This window comes from Zingiber officinale, chromosome 5B (assembly GCF_018446385.1).
Source record: "Zingiber officinale cultivar Zhangliang chromosome 5B, Zo_v1.1, whole genome shotgun sequence".
Lineage (NCBI taxonomy): Eukaryota > Viridiplantae > Streptophyta > Magnoliopsida > Zingiberales > Zingiberaceae > Zingiber > Zingiber officinale.
Window position 1 is genome coordinate 64,145,097 of NC_055995.1, and position 21,732 is coordinate 64,166,828.

General features: G+C 35.0%; 2 protein-coding genes across 2 annotated transcripts; one reads left to right on the top strand and one right to left on the bottom strand.

Moving 5' to 3' along the window:
* The first annotated feature begins 860 nt into the window (after positions 1-860).
* On the top strand, positions 861-7,861 carry LOC121984456 (alpha-soluble NSF attachment protein-like). Its single transcript, XM_042537389.1, has 9 exons — positions 861-1,102; positions 2,683-2,732; positions 2,818-2,890; positions 3,110-3,189; positions 3,544-3,695; positions 6,170-6,329; positions 6,403-6,450; positions 6,946-7,026; positions 7,518-7,861. The coding sequence occupies exons 1-9, from the start codon at positions 958-960 to the stop codon at positions 7,596-7,598; spliced, it is 870 nt and encodes a 289-aa protein (XP_042393323.1). The 5' UTR covers positions 861-957; the 3' UTR covers positions 7,599-7,861.
* An 11,930-nt stretch (positions 7,862-19,791) lies between these two features.
* On the bottom strand, positions 19,792-20,870 carry LOC121986680 (F-box/LRR-repeat protein At1g67190-like). The gene is made up of 2 exons (XM_042540633.1): positions 20,100-20,870; positions 19,792-20,064 (listed from the first exon to the last, which is right to left on the bottom strand). The coding sequence occupies exons 1-2, from the start codon at positions 20,767-20,769 to the stop codon at positions 19,835-19,837; spliced, it is 900 nt and encodes a 299-aa protein (XP_042396567.1). The 5' UTR covers positions 20,770-20,870; the 3' UTR covers positions 19,792-19,834.
* Positions 20,871-21,732: the final 862 nt, after the last annotated feature.

A 21,732-nucleotide genomic window follows, 5' to 3' on the forward strand; every position in this document is an offset into this window, starting at 1 on the left:
CAATTATAATTTCTCTTATGATATACATTGTATTGTGAACTTTATTAATTGAATTTATAATCGAATAACAAATAAATAGCAAATTTTATTTATCAAATAAATAATATAATATTAAAGGTGATTGCCTTTATAACACTCTCAAATATAACATGGTGAAGCAATTATCTAAGATCAACCTATATAAACCAAGCTTTGTCTTCCAAACATTAATTAGATAATTGAAATTAGGTTTTTATACTTATATTTTGATATGTTTTTGGACTGTCGTTAAATTATTTTGGACAAAATTTGTTGGATGAATGTTATTTTGAATTGAACTTATTAGATGGTTTTCATTTTGGACGAACTTATGAGATGAATGTCGCTGTAATTGAAAGATATGCTTCCTACCATTTTTTGTTCTTTATTTTTGAGCTACAGATATGCTTTATGTTAAATGATTTTCTTGTCATCTTTTTCAGATATTTCCTCCTGAATTCATTATATTGAATTTTGTAGTGTAATTGCAATGCTATAGAAATTTGGTATCGATTGAGTCAGTGATTGAGAAAATCCTCCTGTTAATAAGTTTCTAATATATCTAGACTCAAAATGAATGAAGTTCCCCAATTGAATGAAGTTCCTAACACATATATAAAGTCAACAAAAGTGAAATAGGCAAAAATGTTACATCAAAGATAATATAATAAAATATTAAATTAAATTATACATTAAAATTTTTAAATAAATAAATTTTTATTATTGAACTAAATATATCCTGTTAAAATAATGCGCTACTCTGAAGATATGAGATTTTTTTTTTAAAAAAAAAGTTGACATTGAAAAATTAAGGTAATTTGATAAATATGACGTAAGATAAGATTTTCCTGCGTTGGCAAGGCAATTCTTTCTCGTCTTCTCTTGTTGCCATATAGATCATAAATGTTCGCCTGCCTGCGTTGGAATTGGTAAGACGAGATGGCGGATCAGAACTCGAAGGGCGAAGATTTCGTTCAGAAGGCGGAGAAGAAGCTATCGGGATGGGGAATCTTCGGATCCAAGTACGACGACGCCGCCGATTTGTACGAGAAGGCCTGCAATTGCTTCAAGCTCGCCAAAAACTGTACTTCCTTTTGCCTTTTTCGTATCGATCCCTTCTTTGCCGATTTGGATTCGCATATTTTATAGGATTTTTATGTTTGTACAGATAAATCAGTTTTCCGATCATTCTTCTTGCGAATATTCAGTTCATAATCAGGAATCGTTCCTGATTCTGGTGGACGAGTTGATCGCGGTCAAACACTTTTGTATTCGCTAGTTGGATTCTGGTTTTGTTTGCCATTTAGGATCCTTTAGGAAGCCAAATTTCTAGTCTGTCGTTAAATATTGGCTATTGGTGGTAACATCTTGCTAGGGATCGATCCAAAAATTTTGTAGGTTGAACTATTAGCATATAGTATTTTTAACTAATTGGCTTCGTCTTGTTGTGGTCAACGGATCATTTTTATGTGCCCCTATCAGTACTTGCTAGTTTTCAAACCCTAATTCAAGGAACGCCATGCTGTTGTCCTGTGTTAACTTTGGCGTCTTGACTGTGTGATCCATCTTGTGCTACACGTCAGATCCTGTAGGTGAAGGCAAATGATGATATAATTGCTACTTTCTTGTTGGGCATATTTCAGAACTAATATCAGATGCATTGAATGCCCTCATTCTTAACGAATTTTGAGAAGCTCATGCTGCATGTATTGAAGAGGGCAAGTTTGATAAACTATGGAAAGCATGCTGTGAATGTTCTATCTGCCACAGGTGTGGCCCAATCTTCTAAGGTCATTTTTACCCTGTGTAATTCATGTGGGTAAGAGAGGAGAGCTTTGATTTTAAGGAGCACTCCTTTGTTTACCCGAAGGAGCTCTCTCTAGTTCTCGGCGCTTTCTTCCTAGAAACTCCGTTCACCGAAAACAAGGTTGACATACTATTGTAGCCACAAAGTCTCAGCACAATCCCGATCTTATCCCTGTGTGAGCTTTGGTGAAGGTGCAAAATCCCATGGTGCTCATTTGGGCAGCAACAGCAATGAATTAGGCAACGGTGACGAATTGGCGGTCAATTGGACCATTGTAGCTGTGGCAAAGAGTAGACTTGTCGGCCTTCTCTCCTCTCCCTTAGTCCATGTCCTCTCAGTGTGGTAAACAAAGGAGTTTAAATGAAATGAAGAAAAGAATAGAATATAAGTGCTATACTAAGCAAGGAAAAAAAAAGAAGACAACAAGTGTGTTTATCAGTAGGGGGTTTACCTATTTGTTTGGCGAAATTGGGTAATGTCTCATTTGACACTGAAAACTATTCTATAACTTTGGGATAGAAGATAAGAAGATGACTAAATCAAACAAGAAAATTAATATTACTCTTCTGTATTACACAGAGTCCAGTTTTGAGCTTGATCTCCTAGGACTCATTATCTTTCTTAGGGATCATTTTCTCCATTAGAACAGATCAGATGCTAGTCAGATATCACAGAGTCAAGTATGGGGGTGGGGTGGGGGTTCAAATTCATCAGTTTCAGTTTATTTATGTTTAGATTTTTTTTTATTAGTCTAGTAATTGACTTGTATTTGTTGTTGTTATGGTCTTTCCTTTATTTCTCAAAAAGATATTATTTATGGTAATACTTCTAAATCTTGTCTTATATATATACTGCAGGGGATAGAGCTGGCTCTGTGTATATTAAACTTGCTATCTGCCATTTGAAGGTTAGAATAATAGAGCTTGATAGTATGCATAGTTTGACATGTATATCTAAATGATGTTTAATTATTCTTTAACATCATCGCACAGTTAGAAAGCAAGCATGAAGCTGCCTCTTCTTATGTTGATGCAGCAAATTGTTACAAGAAAATCTCAATTCAAGGTATACAATCATCTGAATGTAACTAACTCCAGTTTCTCCATGATTTTGATAAGTTTAGAATTTCTTGATACTGTAATATTGTTTTCTTCTTTTTCCCTGAATTTGAATGGCTCCATGTTTCTTAGTTTTTCCAGTTCATGTAACTAAAGATAGTGAGCAGCAATTTTGAAACTCTCACTTCTCTTTTTGGACCTCAGAAACTTTATCCATTCATTGCAGATGCAACAGAGTCATTAAACCAAGCTGTCAACATTTTCTTGGAGATTGGTAGACTAAACATGGCTGCAAGATATTGCAAGGTATGAACTATCTGGGAAGTTCCTTTTTTATTGTTTTTCTCTAAGTTTATTTGAATTAGTCATAAAACTCAATTTGAGGAAACATTCACGCATTTATAGTTATTCTGGTTTTAATTACATAGGTGGAGACTTCACTGATTTTACTGATACGTTGGCATGGGCATGCCATGCATTAGCTATGTTATATATCGTGATAGTTTGAGCATGAAAATGGTTCAAAATTATGTGTCTGGAATGGAATTACTGTTTGGCTCTATTTTGCTATGTTTCCTGATTTAAGTTGGTGTGCATGTACAACTGTTGGTTGTTTTAAGATATTAGTTTCGTTTACTGAGATTCCACATCATCTTACAGGAGCTTGGTGAGTTATATGAGCAAGAACAGAATCCGGAGAAGGCTATTGAGTACTTTGAACGAGCTGCTGATCTATTTCAAAGTGAGGAAGTGACAACTTCTGCTAACCAATGTAATCAAAAGGTTGCACAACTAGCTGCTCAACTAGAACAGTAAGCATAATAATCTTGTATTTTATTCTATCACATTAAACTGTGAATCTTATCTGCAATGTTTTTGCTTCTATATGATCTATTTATTAGCAAGTAGGATTATAACATAAACCTTTTGTTGTAAATGCTCCTGAAGTAGGAATTTTGCACGTTGGAAGATGCATTGCTAGAATTTGTTGGTTTTCACCCTTCTGTGAATCTGTCCATGCTTGAAATTACATTTATATGTTTAATTCATTGATTTATTATAGTAAGGTGATACTTTTCTGTGCAAATGCAAAACAAATTACAGTGTCTATCTTATTGGCTTACCGTAGTTAGTTGTTACTTTTTTATGTTCATATGTAAATTATCTATTTGATTTTTTTCATTTTTACCATCATTTTGTTTTCGGTGAGTATTTGTTCACCGAGTAAGAAAACAGTGTAGCATGTATCAACATGCGTTATTACAAGTTTATTGGTTGTCCAAGAATTTTAATTGATTTAGTAATTCAACAACAACGAAGCCTTATTTCACTAGGTGGAGTCAGTTATATGAATCCTTCTATATCATTGGGCTATCCCCTACTATATCATTATTTATATTTAAATAAATTTTATCTTGTTTTATTATCGTCAACTAAGCCTTTTTTCGTGTTTCTCTTCCTTGTTTGATATGAACATTTGTCATATTTTCACATCATCTAACTAAAACATTTATTGGTCATCTAAGTTTATATTCATACCATCTTAAACTTGTCTCCCGGAGTTTTTCCTCAATAGGTGCAATTCTGAATCTCTCTAACATTTTCATTTCTTATGATGTCCATCCTTGTATGTTTGTACATCCACCGTAACATCCTTATAAATACAACTCTCATCTTCTGCTTATGTGCTCACGTCATACCCAACATTTAGCACATCCACCTTAATCGACGTTTTGTAAAACTTTCCTTTAAGTCTTAAAGGTACTTAACGATCACAAAGAACATCTGACGCTCTCCTCCATTTCAACCATCCCACTTGTACTCATGTAAGACATCTCTCTCAATCCTTCCATCCTTTTGCAAAAATGATCAAAAATACTTAAAACTCTTTGTTACAGACAATTCACCATCTTCTATCTTAACAATTGTCTTATTACTTCAAATATTGCTAAACTTAAATTACATATATTCTGTCTTTATTTTACTAAGTCTAAAACCTTTCACTTCTAATGTTTCTTGCTAAGATTTGAGTTTAGCATTTATTCCTTAATGTGTCTCATCTATGATTTACTAAAACAATATCATTTGCAAACAACATGCAATGTGGTACTACATCTCAGATGTGTAGTTCATCCATGATTAGTGTAAAAAAATAGAAATTTAAAGTTGATCCTTGATGTAACTCGAAACGCTTCAGTTAATCCGCCAAAAGTCTTCACTCTTGTCATTACATCCTCATACATACTTTTTTTTTCTAGAGTTCTCCACATAATTTTTCTTAGGACTCTATCATGAGTTTTTTTTAGGTGGACGAATACCATGTGTAAGTCTTGCTTTTGTTCCTGATACTTTTCAATTAGTTGCTGAGAAGTTGTATAGTTTATATTATGGGCATTCTATGCATAAATCCAAATTGATTTTCAATCACCCTGGTTTATATTCTTAGTTTTTCTCTATTACTCTTTCCCAAAGTTTAATCATATGATTCATTGGTTTAATACCTCTATAGTTTGCACAATTTTATACGTCTTCTTTTTTTTTTATATAAGGGAATTAGAGTACTTGTTGTCCGATTAAATATTTTTTTAGTTTTCAATATCAATTTGTGAGTCATTTAATATCTTGTTTCCCAAGGCACTTTCATACCTGTATCGTAATATCATTTGGTCCAACTGTTTTTTCCATTTTGCATCTCATTTAAAGCTTGCGCTAAAATTTGAATTCTACGATACAAATTTAAATTTATATACTCATTTGACTTACTTAAATTGCCTAAATTAAGTTGGTCATCTTCCATCACTTTTTTATTTTCTCATCATTTACTAGTACCCTATATTATATTCATCTTTAATACATCTTAATTGATTTAGCAGTTTTTCCAAAATTTGGTCTGAACTAGATGATACTAGATATCCATATAACTTAGTTACTTTTACATAGTAAAACACCTTGATCCACTGTTTTTCCTTCTACATTCAGTTCCTCAGATTTATGTCTGCCATATGGAAGTTGCATTTGGTGAATTGCTGCTTTTACTTTGATCATAAGACCATGTTAAACAAAGATTTGCTTTCGTTCTGGGTCATGTACTTGTCTTTTAGTGATCTCAAGGTTCTTTAAATTTTTATGTACACCATTTGCTTTGATCATTGTTGAAGACTTTGCAGATCATATGGGATCTATATGGTTTCTAGAATCCTCATGTGCATATGTTTGTGTTCAAATAATTTAAACTTTCCATTGCAGTTGTGTTCATGGAAAATTTGACACATTGTGATCTTTCCAGATACCCTAAGGCAATTGAAATATATGAAGCAATTGCGAAACACTCAATCAATAATAATCTTCTCAAGTATAGTGTTAAGGGGATTCTTCTTAATGCCGGAATATGCCAATTGTGCAAAGGTGATGTTGTTGCAATTACAAACGCATTAGAGAGATATCAGGTTTGTTTGTTTTGGTTAATAATTGACTTCTTCTTTTTGTATAAAGTATCATTAAACTGACTGCACTTTGCAGGAAATCGATCCTACTTTTTCAGGGTCAAGGGAATGCAAACTTTTATCTGTAAGACTTCATTTTTTATTTTTGGGCGACAAGTTTGTCTAGTTTCTCTCTTACAGATAATTCCTTTGCTTAGTTGGTCAACTTCCTAAATTCCTGTTTGCTAGAAGATGTGACAATCTATTTCACCACATAAAATCTTTTCAACTGGCGGTTTTTTTGAAATGAAATATAACACTAGGAAGTTATATTTAATCTGTACCAGTATGCGTGCTTAACTGTATTATTTCGGTAATTTTTGCTTGGGGATGCACCAAAAGGAAAAGACAAAACAACTATAAAAGATACTAACACAATTGTACAGATAATATATAGCCAATTGGCGCTCTTATTATTTATCTGGTACAATAAATTTTGACTAGTTATGGTACAAGAGAAATAATTTTTCTGTGAAGCTTCAGGTCTTAGCTATTGACATGTCAGCTAATATATGTTCAATTTGTTTCCTTTTTTTCTGAGATACATGTCTTTCACTGAAAAATAGCACTTTCATTTCAGGCATTAGCAGATTCAATGGATGAGGAAGATGTTGGGAAATTTACAGAAGCCCTTCATGAGTACGATAGTATGACGAGGCTGGTATGTATTTTCTATTAATGTTAAGACTGTTAGTTGTAGTTTCTTGAGATCTGGGTTCATTGTTAAACTTGAGATAATAATTGTTTTGTTGCCCAACCTTATTGAGTTAGTTTCCAATTATAAGAGATGTTTGATTTAGATTTTTGCATTCTAGGATGATGATTGGAATTAGCACTTATTATTCGCTTCTATAGATCTACATTCGACCGTATAAAATAGTTCCTCTAAGAATTTGTTAATAAGTCCCAATATCCTACATACTCGTCAATGCGTATTTCAAGAAACATAATTTTACAGATAAGCACAAATAGGCCTTTCAGCTGAGATACGAAGGTTATTAGTCTATGTTCTTAGCACCTGCACAAATAGCTTTCGCACATCTTCACCTTGACATTATTTATTGATCACAACGACATTAGATACAATTTTGCTGTTCATCTTGGTTAAACTTTTGCATTTTTGCTGATGATACAAATCTCAATGGACAACAGGATGCTTGGAAAACCACACTTCTGTTACGCGTGAAGAATGCCATCAAACAAAAGGAAGAAGAGGAAGACGATCTCACCTAATTCATTCCTACCAGATAGTAATAGGATTGCCTTCATCTTCGTCTGTACTCGCACATACTATATCTCAGTACTCGCGCGTCGTCATTCATTGCTTGTTTATGGTTGTCTTGGTTTGAAGAGATTGGTTTGAGTGTACGAGGTTAATACGTTCAGGTTGTGTGCAACTACTTACTCTTAACCCAGAAGACAGGCTAAATTATGTTCAACAATACGGGTGGGCATTTGCCGACTTGCTCCTATTTCAACATTTAATTCTACAATAAGTTGTTTGGTAGTTAACTTGAGCAATAAACAAATAGATGTTGCAAACATATTAAAGGGGGAACTTCAAGTGCTGCTGGACACCTTGAAAGTACTTTCACTAAACTCCCTTTCGTGACGACTTATTCTTAGTGGTTTGATCGATCGCCCAATCCTCTTATCTCTTTCAATCGGATCCATTGTGCCCTGGGCTTGAAGATCCTAGTTGGGTAGCTTTAGTAAACATGACAATGTGAACATTTTAGATATTTGGTTTAATGTGACTTGGTACGATAGAAAATTGTGTTATTTGGCAACAGAGATGTTTAAAGTGATATTTCAAAATAAAAATATAATAAGATGCTATTTTAATATTTTTTTAAAAAAAAACTTTTTGAGGTAAGCAATAATAAGGGAGACTTTTAATTTTTATCCATTATTTTTTTAATAGCATTTCTTTAGAAACCAAATCAGTAACTAAATCAAAATTAAACTATAATTGCTAGTTTAATTTGGTTTGGTACAAGTTAAATTGAATTTGCATTTATACATTATAATTTGTTTTCAAATTTCATTTGTAAACTATAAATTATACTGATCAAATTCTATGTTATAAAATAGATATAATATGTGAAGTTAAAATATTACACTGTAACTTTTTTATGTAAATGTTATAGATATTTAAATTTTCAGAATGAACCTCATGTGTTGCTGTCCAACTTAACCATGAAGCAATCCGCACTAGTCTTGCAAGAACATTACGAAAAAAATTCACTACATTGTGTCAAAATTTAAAACACACACACAATGAGTACACACATACAAATACATTCTATTCACTATTGACTTTTTGTCAAAGTTGAGTAAGTGTTTTGATTTCAACAACAATTTAAGTGCATCATCCTATACTTCACTTTTTTTTATTAATATATACTTGTTTACTTACAAAAAAAAAAACTAGGAGATGTTTTAAGAATACAAAGATCATAAAGGAGATTTACCCCAAAAAAAATTGTGTCAAAATGGCTATCAAAACTTAACGAGAATTTTGCAAAGTATATATGCTTTCATATTTCTTTTTATTGCAGATGCTCCATAGTTGGTACAATAAGGGTGGAGGCATGTGCTAGTCTACCTGGGCTTTAGCTTGGGTAGTCCATTTTAGGGTTTAGGTAAGAAACTCATATATTTAGGAATGTCTTCATATGTTTAATCATCTTAATCAATTATGATCCTAAATTCTCAAATCAAATTTCATGATCAACTCGGGTAAATTATAATTTCTAGCTCCGCCATGGGATATACTACATAAGTTATTATTATTTTCTTTGTGCATGAGTGTATCATGGTTAACTAGATCCACTATCAAAGTTTCAATGTACAAGACTATGATTCTTCTTGCCAAAAAAGCAGAAAGCTCGACACAATGAAAGCTCTCTTGACCTCACATGTTGATCTACATGACTCATCGGGCCATTTACATCAGCCAAAAACTTATTTCTAATAGATATCTAACACATTAGCCTGAGATCAGGGTCGACCCTGGAGGAGGGCGGCACTGAGCGATGCCCCTAGGCCCAAAATTTGAGAGGGCCTATTTTTTTTTTTTTTTAAGTATTATGTATAATAGGCATATAATTGGGGTCTTGGGTAGTTGGACACAAATTCATATTTCATAATCTTTTGATATTGTCTTTTACTTTTATCTTTTTAGGCATGTAATTGGGGCATTGAGTAGTTGGACCCAAATTCATATTTCAAAACCTTTTGATATTGTCTTTTATTTTTATCCTTAGGTTGCAATTTGCAAAATGGTAAACAAATGAAAAATGTAGTGAGAAAAATATTTTGAAAATTTTTGAAACTGATAATATTATAGATGATTTTACAAATAGAAACGTCAGAAGAAATCGTTCAAATGAATTGTATATTATTAAAAATTTATTTTGGACTCTTTTTTTCGCCCTGGGCCTCCTGAGTCGAAGGACAGGGGCTGCCTGAGATATAGACAATTCCCAATTTACTTATCTTTTTCATATGTTTATGGGTCTCATATAGGAATAGTTGAACTTTTGCCAATTTGTCAATGAGTTGTTATATATATAAAAGAAAAAGTGTCTGATTAAATTAGTGACTAAATTTAAATTCCGTCTCTAAATTAACAACCGAATTAATATTCGGTTGCTAAATGACAACATAAAATTATGAAATAATAATCCCTTTAAATATATTTTTTTTTCAATTTAAAATTTTACTATTAATAGATGCAGTTGATCCAAATTTTATTATTATTATTATTATTATTATTTATAATTAACTATATTACTAATTTAAATTTTAATATATATAAAAAATATTTAATGGAGTCTAGCATTGGCTTGGTTGCCCTAAACTTAGAATTGAATTATAAGTAAAATGTCCACATAGTGATTCCAAGATGTTATTAATATTGACTCGAGTTTAAATATAAACGAAGTACTTCAAGAATCTATAAATTCTAATTAATTCATCTTTACCGTAAATAAGATGGGTAAATATATCTATTGTTCGATCAAAAGATGAATCATCAAGAAGAAATAAATTAAAAGAAACAATTATCTCAAATGGGTAGGGTTAATTAATTACAAAATTAATTTATAATCTTTATAATAGTGTTTATAAAGTTTATTGTCTAGTGTAATATTAATTTTTTTTCAAATTTGAAAGAAAAGTTATAGAAAAGAGAGAATACGTGTTATAAATTCTTTATGAATTTAATTTGAAAAGTATAAATGAAAAATATTTAATTCGAAACATAGTGTTCAAATTGATACTAAGTTAATTTGAAAAGTATTATTTTCAATATTAAATCATTTTCATTTTATTTTATTTCATAAATTGGCAAACAAAAACTGAATAAAAAAAGGTAAAAGGACAAATGATTAAATTAATTATTACATCTATAAAAAACACTAATAGAGAAATAAAATAAAATATTCTTTATTATTCTCTCATTTATTCATTCATATTGTGCCTAACAATATGACCCATATTTTGGTACAATTATGATTAGGGCTGTTGAGGAAGGGTTCTGGGGGACTAAAGCAACATAGAAAAATAAAATACCACTAAGGAACTCTACTAATTAAAATTTAAAAAAAAATTGAAAAAGAATTAACACATACTTTAATTTAATTTACAAAGATGATCACTTCATCCAATCCCTAATAAGTCAAATTATATGTACTTCCTACTACTTTAGTTTACTTTATTTAATCCATTATGTAGTTTATTTAGTGTGGAAAAATGGAGGTGCAAGAAATATACAAGTCAGATTACAATTAGAAAAATGAGAATTCATGCAATACCAATCAAGTTTGTGCATATAAATGTGTGTGTGTGTTTTCCAGAATTCAAATGGAGTGGAAAATCTTGTAGTTGAGACAAAAGAAGAGGATGAAGCTAAATTCGTACATCTAATATTATTTTTATAGAGAAGTTACACATGAAACTAACCAAAAAGGTCACCAACATAGGAAAGGAAAGCAATTGCTGGAGGCTGCAATGAAAACAAACAAACTGAAACGCTACACTCTGCGGTCCATAGAACTAACAATTCAAGCGCACCAAAGTTAATCCCAACAATACCTTGTGCGTGGAGAGCCTGATGCAAACTCCTAGTACCGGTGAGCTAGTGACCTGCCAGAAGTGTAAATTAAACATCAGACTCATCAAGTCATAACACAAGCATCAGACTCATGGAATATGAATTCAGTCAAATAAAAGGCTGAACATTCTGATCTACCATGCCCAGGTTTAGGCTCACTTCTTGGTGAAAAATGGTATTTGCAGTTACAAAGAAATAAACAACATTGTAATTAGTCACCAATTCTCAAAAAATTGAGGAAACAGCATTTTCATTTCACATAATTTACATGGAAAAGTAACTGCAACATTTTGGGTATTGTAGAATCGGTTTTAAAACACAATGAAGGGATTATATACTGCAAAATTATATATACTGCAAAATTAATTGCATATTAATAAATTATCATTCTCTTTCTGAGTGTGATAACAATCACCAAATTATGGTTCCATATCAATAAAAATAGATGGATAATTCCTTCCAAATTTTTGCATTTTAAGTAGAGGCCTTGAATCCTTAATCATTTTAATCCCAAAACACTGCACAAAATTAACCTTCTACAATTACACAAGCAAATCCAAGCTCCATAGAATTATAAGTGCAAGTTGATATATAGCCCTTGTGCGGATGACACTCATGGCGGATCCCTAGATGATGAAAGCATAAACTTATTATTATTAATTTTGCCGTATATCAGATTAGGAAATTCGTACTTATTCTTTCAGAGATATTAAAAATGATAATCTCGTCGTATATCTTCGCAAGAAACTTTGCCAATACTTTGTACCCCACCTTCCCCACCAAGGTCCCTAGTTTTCACTAACGTATGGCAATAGCCTAATAGGATTGCGCGCATGCAAACTATAAAGTCCTATTTTGCCCCAAAACTACACGACCATATTTCACCAGTATAGGATAATGACTTCCCAAATTTCATGACATGTTTTAGTTTGCCAACAAAAATCTACCTAGTTACCAAATTCTCACTTCTTATGTGTCTTTAGATAAGCTCACTGTTACATACACAGTGAGCCTTACATGCAGGTTAACATGCTCTACTAGCTTAATTAACATAGTCACCCAAGCTCAATAAATTAAATAATTAATTCAAACAAATTAGTTTTGATAACGCATGGGCATGGGAAACAAAAAAAAAAAGATAAAGAATAAAAAAGAAACACAATTATACCATAAAACATAGAAGCATACAGTTTATTTAGTGTTTTTGGATGAATAGAAAATTCAGATTGTCATCACTCCAGAAAGAGATAAGCAAGTTGTATATGCATGCTTATCTATAGAATAACACACAGAGTTCATAATAATGAATTTTCAGAAGAACTATATACATAGCCAACCTATATGGCATTACAAAATTATTCTTATGAAGTAAGACTGCTCAATAGAAAATCTCATAACCAAAATCAAAATTGTATCTTGGAGAACAGTACTAGGAGAAGATAGGAATCAAGGTTAAATGGAATTAGAAAGCGACTTACATTCAGCTAAACTTACTTCCCTGGTGCATGTTCTCATCAAGAAAATTTCTTAGCTTCTTTTTCTTCTTTTGTGCATGAGGAAAAGCTATGTATGTGTCATTGTCATGTCCAAGATAATGGAGAAATGAGTATCCCCTTGTAATTAGTAGGTTAGCTTCTCCATTCTGCCATGTTTCATATCCTCGAGCAAGGATGGATATTTGGATATTCCTGTAAAAATCAGCAATTGTTAACATAGTATCAGGTATTACGTAGATTAGTTGACTTCCATGTGCTAAGTCAACTTCCATTGTTGCAAAGATGGCTTGATCCCCCTGCCATCTATTATCTCTGAAGACTATAAGGACCAGGGTTCCTTCTTCTTGTCGATGCAGAATCTGAATTCTTACTTGGATGACTCCCATGTGGATAAATCGCATTCCACTTCGTTGCAGCTGATTAAAGCTTTCTGGCTATATAAAGGTTCTGTCTACTTGATTTGTTGTTACAAGTATAGCTTCTTCATAAAGATAGGTGTATACCCGGTGGTGTACGTCGTCCTGTCTGGAATGATATAAGACTTCCGCAGGGACAATTGTAGCCCTTTCCTACATGGAAAGTCTTAGCTGTGCCTGAGAGTCTAGCTGTTGTTCTAGAGACCGATTGTAATTTCTTCCAGTTATTATTTGTGACATCCTTTGTAGTCTTCGTTGTGCATTATACCGCCTTCGTTGATGTTGGCGATAGTTTCGAACTTGGTCCTCAAAAAGAGGATTTTCTTCGGTCTCCGTTCTCCTTGTAATTGTGGTTACTGGAGGATCTGCAGATGTCCTCATCACTTCTTTACTTGTTCTTTGAAGAGATCGTATGGGTCCTTGAAAACGTGAAGCTTGCCTTTTCCTTCCCTGGGCTTCTCCTGAATTGATAAACTTTTAATTTTGTCAGATAAATTCTTGATTACCTCTTCAGGGAGAGTGGTGCTAGAGATTGACTCTTTTGCTTCAAGCTTTCTGATACGCTCGTCAAGTGCTTCTAATCTTTCAAGTATTGTTACCAGAAGTTGTATTTGTGTATTGGCTTGTTTGATGGCCGCTGTTGTTCCGGAAGTAGGGCCTTTATGATCAGCTGGTCGGACAAACCCTAGGCTGGGTGCTTCAATATTTTCAATGGCTTTTAATGCTTCTTTATAGCTGTTTGTTGCTTGTGTATTTATGTAACTCATGAAGCGGTCCAGGCCTCTAGCTTGTAAAGGAGTTTTTCAACCCTTTCAAGCTTCTTACCCAAGTCTTCTGTTAACTTCATAGCTCTTTCTTCAACAGCTTTAGGTTGTTCTACAATTTTAGCTAGTAGGTTGTTAATTTGTCTTTCTGTTAAAGGCCTATTTTCAAGAATTTCTTGGGTTAGGTCCTTTACTGCTTGGGTTAGCCTTTTGTTTTCTGATTTAAGAACTTCCAACTCTTCTTTAATTTGTTTGAAGTTCTTTAGATTAATTCTATTTGACAAGCTTACCCTATCGTAGGTTACTGCGATGTTATGAGCTAGTTCTTTTAAGGTTGGCTCAGTTTTTGATAGGTCGAGGTATTCAAGGTTTGCGGTTGGTGATTTGGAATACCATTCTTGTATAGCTATTTCCCAGCGTCTAGACATATAGTTGTCTCTCGAGTAAGTTGGCTTCTGGCTATCCACCAAATCATACCCAGTTAAGGCTTCTGGCTATCCACCTTAACCAAAATTGCTAGGCTTGCGGGCGGTCAAGCAATTTCTTTTTCAATTCAGACTTTATGTCTTAACACTCATAATGATATACCTTTCTTCAGACTTTTATTTCTTAACTACTTACGGCTTAGAGGGTTCTAAGAGCTTTCTTGCTCATGCAGGTGTGCCCTTGGACTTACCTATTGCCAAGTTAGGACCTGCCCTTTTGCAATCCACTCATCGTTCCCCGGTCGCTTTATCATAGCAAAGATTTTCAAAGTCCGGTGAAAGATGGATCCTTAAGATACTGTAAAAGATATCCGTTTAGAGTTTTTGGGAAATCACTAATGCCTTTGTATTATTTTATCCTGATTATCACTAGTGTCGCTTGCCAAGAATACCTCGTTAAGTGTTTACTCAGCCATTAAACTAGCTCTGATACCAAAAAGAGTGCGGAAACGCTTCTTTATAAACGAACTAAGATAATGTACAAAAGAACTTGAAAGTACAAGACTTAAGTGCATAAGAAAGGAAACTTGGAATTAAAACTTAGAGAGCAAACTTACAGAGAACTCAAAGACTTGTGTCGTGAACTCGACTTGTGTCTTGCAATGAGATTTCTAAAGACTTATATAGAGGATAAATGGAGAACCGGGTGCTCATTAGGCCTCATCGCCATTCTATCATTTCCCCTATAATAGTTCTTTACAGACAAACTAGTGGTAGACTTACTCAGCAACTAATGGTAGGCTTACTCAGCTTCTTATCCTTTGAGATAGGTGGACGGCTCCCCAGGGCTCAGTCCATTGAATCAAGGGAAAAGTTGCTTTTATTAAAGGAAATTGTACGAGACCTTGAATTATTGGGCTCACCATCGCTCCTGCTTTTATGGTGGGTTGTCTTTTATTCCTTGGATTATTGTTTGGAGCCGAATAAAGGTTTCCCAGAGGTCCAGTCGAGCTTTTGTGACAGCTGGTAAGGCATCTTTCTAGTAAGTGCTTTGTCCTTCATGATGGCTCCTCCGTCTAAAGTCTGTTTCTTTAACTTGGCAGATAAGCTCCATTTCTCGGAGGCTGTTGATGATGTTGCGGCTTGCTATCCATTAGATGTCGGCCATATGGGCTCTTTTGTCATGTTCCTCCGGGTGGAGGATGCTCGTTCGTCCTGAGTTGGCCAATTCTGCGTATTGTTCCAGGAGAGGATAAGGCCCGCTAGGTGATGGAATGCCTTCATATTGGGCTTTGCCTGGATTTGTAATAGTGCTTCTTCTATTTGGATTAGTAGAAGAAGATCCTTCTCCGTCGGAGTCCATGGTCCTTTAAAGCATTCATCCATCTTGCGCTAGAATATTGCAGGGGCATTCTTCAAACCGAATGGCATAACCAGCCATTCATATAAGCCATCAGGTACCCAGAATGTTGTCCATTCAATAGACTCAGGTTCCATTGCTACTTGGTGGAAGCCAGACTTAAGATCAAATTTGAATAAATATTACTTCCTCCTATACGTTTGATAATTGTGTTGATCCCCGGAAGGCTGTATTGGTCTTTATGAGTGTTGTCATTCAGTCTTTTGTAGTTGAATATCATTTGCTCCTTGCCCTTAACTTCACGTTTGGTCACGGGGTCAACTGTTGTGCCAGAATGAACAATTATCGCTGTGGTTCGGTGACGACTCTGGCTTGGTCGTATTACTTTGAGATCCAAGAGGGCTTGAACATGTCTTTTGAAGGCGTCTTGCATTTGGGGGGTTACATGCTTCAGTGGCCTGTCTTCTATTGTTAGGTCCGGATTTTTTATGGCAATTTTGCATCTGATTTGATTTTTCTCCCAGTATCGCATAGGATTATTGTCGATGTACCCCGTATTTGATAATTCCTTTATAATACCTTCTATTTTGGTCCCAGTCTGCCAGGTGCAAACTTGCTCCTTTATCTGGTAATATTCTTCTTCCTCTAAGTCTAGTTCTTCAATGGTGGCCACTGCAGAAACAGTTTGATGAGTTTTAATGGTAGTAATATTCTTGTAAAAAGTTACCTCATCTCCTTCAATTCTGATGCCACCATATAGGGATCGGATGAAATTACATCCTATGATCATAGTAATGTTACCACCGATTGATAGAGGAAACGCATATGTGTATGGTATCCTGAAAGAATGTTCTCCAATTTTCATATTACCATTCTTTAATTTCTTCCTGGCAGTTGTCTTTGAGTTGATACCACTGAAATTGACAATAAATGTGTTATCTTCAATGGCATCTTCTGGGACTGATGTTTGGTCAACGCAACAAGTGGTGGCTCCTGTGTCAAGTATGGCATTTACTTTGATTTCCTTAATACCAGGGATGGACAGATAAACGTCAAGGTTGAATAGTCCGTTGGTCCTCTTCTTTGGCTAAGCCACTTCTTCTGCCTAGAAAACTTTCTCGGTTCCTTCCGTAATTAATGCGTTCACTTCTTCTTGTTGTTGCTCCTTTTGAAGTAACCTTTTTAGGTCCAGATTTTCTAATTCCAGAGCATCAACCTTTAATCTTAACTCTTCATTTTCAGTCTCTAACTCCATTTTGTCTGCTGAGAAATTCGCAAGAGCTCTTCTTCTCTCTTAATGAGAATTCTTTCTTTTGTTGCTCGATTTGGAGGTTTGCCGTGGCCTTAGCAGCTTCTATTTCTTGTTGTAGTCTGGTAATTTCTGCTTCTGCCCATGCTATATATGTTTGTTGCTCTTGCACAAGGCTGACCGGGTTGTATGGTGTTGGTGTTGAACGCTATACAGGTATAGTCATATCAAAATAATTACTTGTGCACATACCACATGATGTGATTTTGCATATGCTGCAATGGATGCGGTGCTTCTTCATTGTTTCTCGTTTGCAGCAGTGACACCGTTCATAGGGTGGTGGTATCTCATCGTTAATCATCCATACATGGTTGCAATCATGTTGTTCTTTTGAGATTCGTACCATTGGTTGCCAGCCACCAGCTTTCTCTATCATGTAGCAATTTCGTTGTTCTATAAAAACAAATAATGATTCTGTTGCAACAGTAAGTACCTGCTGGTCCTCCCCTTCTGAGATGCTATAGATTGCATCGGACTGATCATCTCCTTCTTGAACAGACATTATTTCATATTCTTCCGGGAGTTCCAGTCCTTCAAATATTGCAACTCTTTTTACATTTTTGTATTCCCGGGGGCAATCTCGGGCAAAATGCCCTTCCTCTCCACAAAGAAAGCACTTGCATTTTTTGTTTCTAATAAGATGCTTTTTCTTCTCTATTCTTGCGTGTGACTGATGCGGCTTTCCTTTGTAAGTTGTAGATCTTCTTACCTCATACTTTCTTCTTGTATCCTGATAGTAGCCTGGGATTGGTATCTGGCTACAGAATGACAAGTCTTTGAGGGATCTACTGAAAGCTGCCTTCTTGCATTCTTCTTCAAGGTATTTGTAAGTAAATACTACTCGAGGGTGTACTCCCATTGTATTTCCTGGATACATTTCCTCAAAGGCTACTTTTATTCTTCTACCAAGATCTCCAAGAAGTTTTAGCCAAAATTTTTCAGATAATTCTGGCCCTGTAAATAATTGTCCTGTCTTGGCTGCAAGATTCATATATTCATTTATAAAGGGTATAATATCCTTTATTTGGGGGCATGTTAACCTTTCTAAATCTCTGTATGCCCTATCCTGCATGTCAGTGGACCCTTGAAAGGGGTCTTCAAGAATAAATACCCTTCTAATTTGAGAAATTATGTTTTGCATACCGTTGCGGCCTTCTGCTGATTTTACTAGATCTTGGTATTCATTTGGGAAGGTCATTCGCCATTGGATCTAGGTCAGTCTTTCAGCTTCTCCCAGCAGATTTTCGATGAAATCTGCTTTATCTTGGGTGTCTGCAAATTTTTGCAGGGCAACTACGTTCTTGGTGATTGCTTCCCATCGGAGGAAAACATCCTCAACCTTTCCAAGTTGGGTCGGTAAAGTGAGGATTGCTCCAGTATGCTGTTGGGCGGATGGTAAATTCCACCATTCAGATTTGTTATCTTTCTTGAAGTTCCCATTTCTTCTGATATTAATGTCAGGCTCAACTGCTATGCTTATAGGTTCAGGCTTGGGTCGTCTTTCCGTTGGAGGATAACCAACCGGATTCATGGTAGCATTTGCAGGAGGCCTATACTGGAAACTGCTTCTTGAGAATAAATGTGCTCCGATATTTGTTTCAGTTGCGGGTATTCCATTAACCACTCGGGTTCATCAGTGGTGCCAGCGGCAACAATATTTTTAGCTTCTTCATCCTCAATATTTTGAGCTTCTTCATCCTCCTCCTCCCCACCACTTTCTGCTGCGAAAGGGTTAGTAAAGTCTTCCGAAGAGGTTCCTGTAGGAATTGGGTTTAAGGATTGTAAAGTTAAATACTGTAAATAAGCAATGTAATCATCATCATCAGACTCATATGCCTGGGTGTTTGAGATGGTTATGCAGAGATAATCAGGAGAGTGGTTGCTAGCTGTTTTTGGTAAGGATTCCAGTTGTTGTTGTAATTCTGCTCTGTATTTTCTGGAATCTCTAAGAAGTCCATGAGTCTCTTCAAAACTATATTGGTAATTATGCCACCGAGGTTCATCTAGTATTTCTTCCCTAATGAGTGCTTGTCGAGCTTCGCGCCGAACTTCATAGTTTCTTTCTTCTTGCTGTGTTGTGGCTCTTCGTGGTTGGTACTCAATATATTCAGGTCATCAATGTAACTAGGATGGGGTGCCACATAGTAGTCATATGGTGCTGCACTTGATGTACTATCATCGCAATTAGGACAACCTTCACAGAGTGGGTTTTCCTTGTCATTTTTGCACTGACCACTTGTTGAGCCAAAACCTCTATCTTGCCGCTTTGTTTTGTCCAGGTCATGAACTTGAATGGTAGGAGGAGTCTTGCAGCATTCTAAGATTAATTGGGCAATACGTTCTCCTTCTGCAAAATCCATATCATCATCAGAGTAATTATATACAAGGATTTTGATTTCACCTCTGTAATCTGAGTCAACTACTCCGCCTCCGATTATCATGCCTCTCATGGCATAGCTAGATATTGGCGCTATTCTGGCATAGGTGCCTTTGGGTGTTTTCAAAATGATGTTTTTGTATCTTCCATCCGATGCAAGAGTTTCTCAAAAGGAGACCAATGGCTTGTTCACTTGTAATTAATTAGTCATACACAAATCGCACATCAACATGAATATATTTCCTCATAAGATGCAATACAGATGAAGTAACATTGGTTACCATTTGAGACTGTTCATCTGTTTCCATCCCCGAAAGTACACCATGGATAACTAATTTCTTGAGGTTGGGACATCTTCCAATCATCCCAAAAACCCAAAGCCGAAAGTTTTCACTTATGATAGTCCATCCTAGTTCTAATACATTAACATTTTCTACATCGTCCCAATATTTGAGTCATTTAATAAGTGCAAGCTCTCAAGGTTATCTGCCTCCAAAATTATTTTTTCCACACTTACTGTCTCTACAAATATGCACTTCAATGTAGGACTACTCAGTTCCATTGATGATTGAGAATCTGAAGTGACAATTTCTACAACATCAAGGGTCAAGGACTCTATTCTCGGACACACAGTAAACAATATGCTCAGATCCAAGGCAGAGATAATAACATGTCTGAGAGAAAGAGATTTGAGACAAGTAAATCTCAGATAAGTTGGTTCAACCCTGATTATAGAATGATGATCTAGATCCAAAGCTTGCAACTTATGTCGACTACATTGCTCTGGAACATTCACATTTGGAATAGTGTGCCCATTGTAGGACAAACTCTGTAATGTTTTTCTAGTGTACATAAGCCAAGCAATGACTGGGACAGCTGCAAATTCATGGGCACTGCCCATATGAATTGAAAGACACTGCAATCCCACAGTTTGTGATATAGTTTGTGTTATAAGGATCTCTAGCTGCCTCGCAGTAATATCACGGGGCCAATCACCAAATTTGAAAGAAAGCGTATGAAGGTACTTCTTGTAGGCTTCTCTCCATTTCCGGCAAGTTGCAGATAAACCAACAACATCTCGAGCAGTTCCAAGATGAGAAAGTATATCACCAATGATTTCCACAGGAAGATGTTCCATGATCCAAGATAAAGTAGCTTAGTCAACAGCAACAGTTTCAAGCAGTGTAGTCTCAACAATTGGTTGAATTATACAAATGCAAAATCCGCTTCTAAACTAGAAGAGCCATTGGAGAAAGAAAGAAATCTGAAAAGGTCGACTAACTAACTCCAACATCATCTTCCTTTCCTGTGGAAATATTTGCCGGATAAAGAAATTCAAAAAAAAAAAAAATCAAGAGACAAAAATTTTCATCATCTTCCAAAATCTTTGAACAAGTCCAGACGATATGAATATTCTTCAGATCAATATAAGAGCAAAAAAAACAACAGAAATCTTCCAGCTTTTCTTCGAACTTCGATGAAGCAACACTGAGTATTTAAACCTATTCCATCAACCATTCATGAAAAATCTTCATCAAATGAACTCGACGAACAGATTCACGATTCAACATTAAGAACGAAATGAATTTACAAACTTCAATCATCTGAATCAAACAAAATACAAGACTACAGAGTGTGGATCGAGCGGCATACCTTCCAGTCTCGCGTCAATCGACGAAACCATCAACGGGGAGCGCGCAAGAAAGGATTGATGCGAGGGTAGAACAGGAGTATCGCAGATCGAGGGTTACCGATCAACGTTGGCGTCGAATAGCAAGAAGCGACGTCGACGACAGGAGTCGGGAGAAGACGCTTGGGGGATGCTTCGCTTCGGCTTTAAAGAATTTATAAATTTAATAATATTTATCGTTTATGGAAATATTAAAATTTAAATAATTAATTAATTAAATTATTCAAGAAATACATTTCACACTTAGTCGGTAATTTTACAAATATGCCCTTAGTAATTACAAGTCTGCTTGATTTGGTTGATTAAATCGTATTTATATGATTAGATCATAAGGTTTTGTCTAGATAAACTTGTGAGAAACTACTTTATTACACTTATAAACAAGCTTATAAATAATCGAATAAGTTCGTA

Coding starts and splice junctions, on each gene's coding strand:
- LOC121986680 (XM_042540633.1), bottom strand. CDS start 20,769: ATGGAACATCTTCCTGTGGAAATCATTGGTGATATACTTTCTCATCTT. Junction 20,065..20,099: donor AGATAACCTTGAGAGCTTGC/ACTTATTAAATG, acceptor GGGACGATGTAG/AAAATGTTAATGTATTAGAA.
- LOC121984456 (XM_042537389.1), top strand. CDS start 958: ATGGCGGATCAGAACTCGAAGGGCGAAGATTTCGTTCAGAAGGCGGAG. Junction 2,891..3,109: donor CAAGAAAATCTCAATTCAAG/GTATACAATCAT, acceptor CATTCATTGCAG/ATGCAACAGAGTCATTAAAC. Junction 6,451..6,945: donor GGGAATGCAAACTTTTATCT/GTAAGACTTCAT, acceptor CTTTCATTTCAG/GCATTAGCAGATTCAATGGA.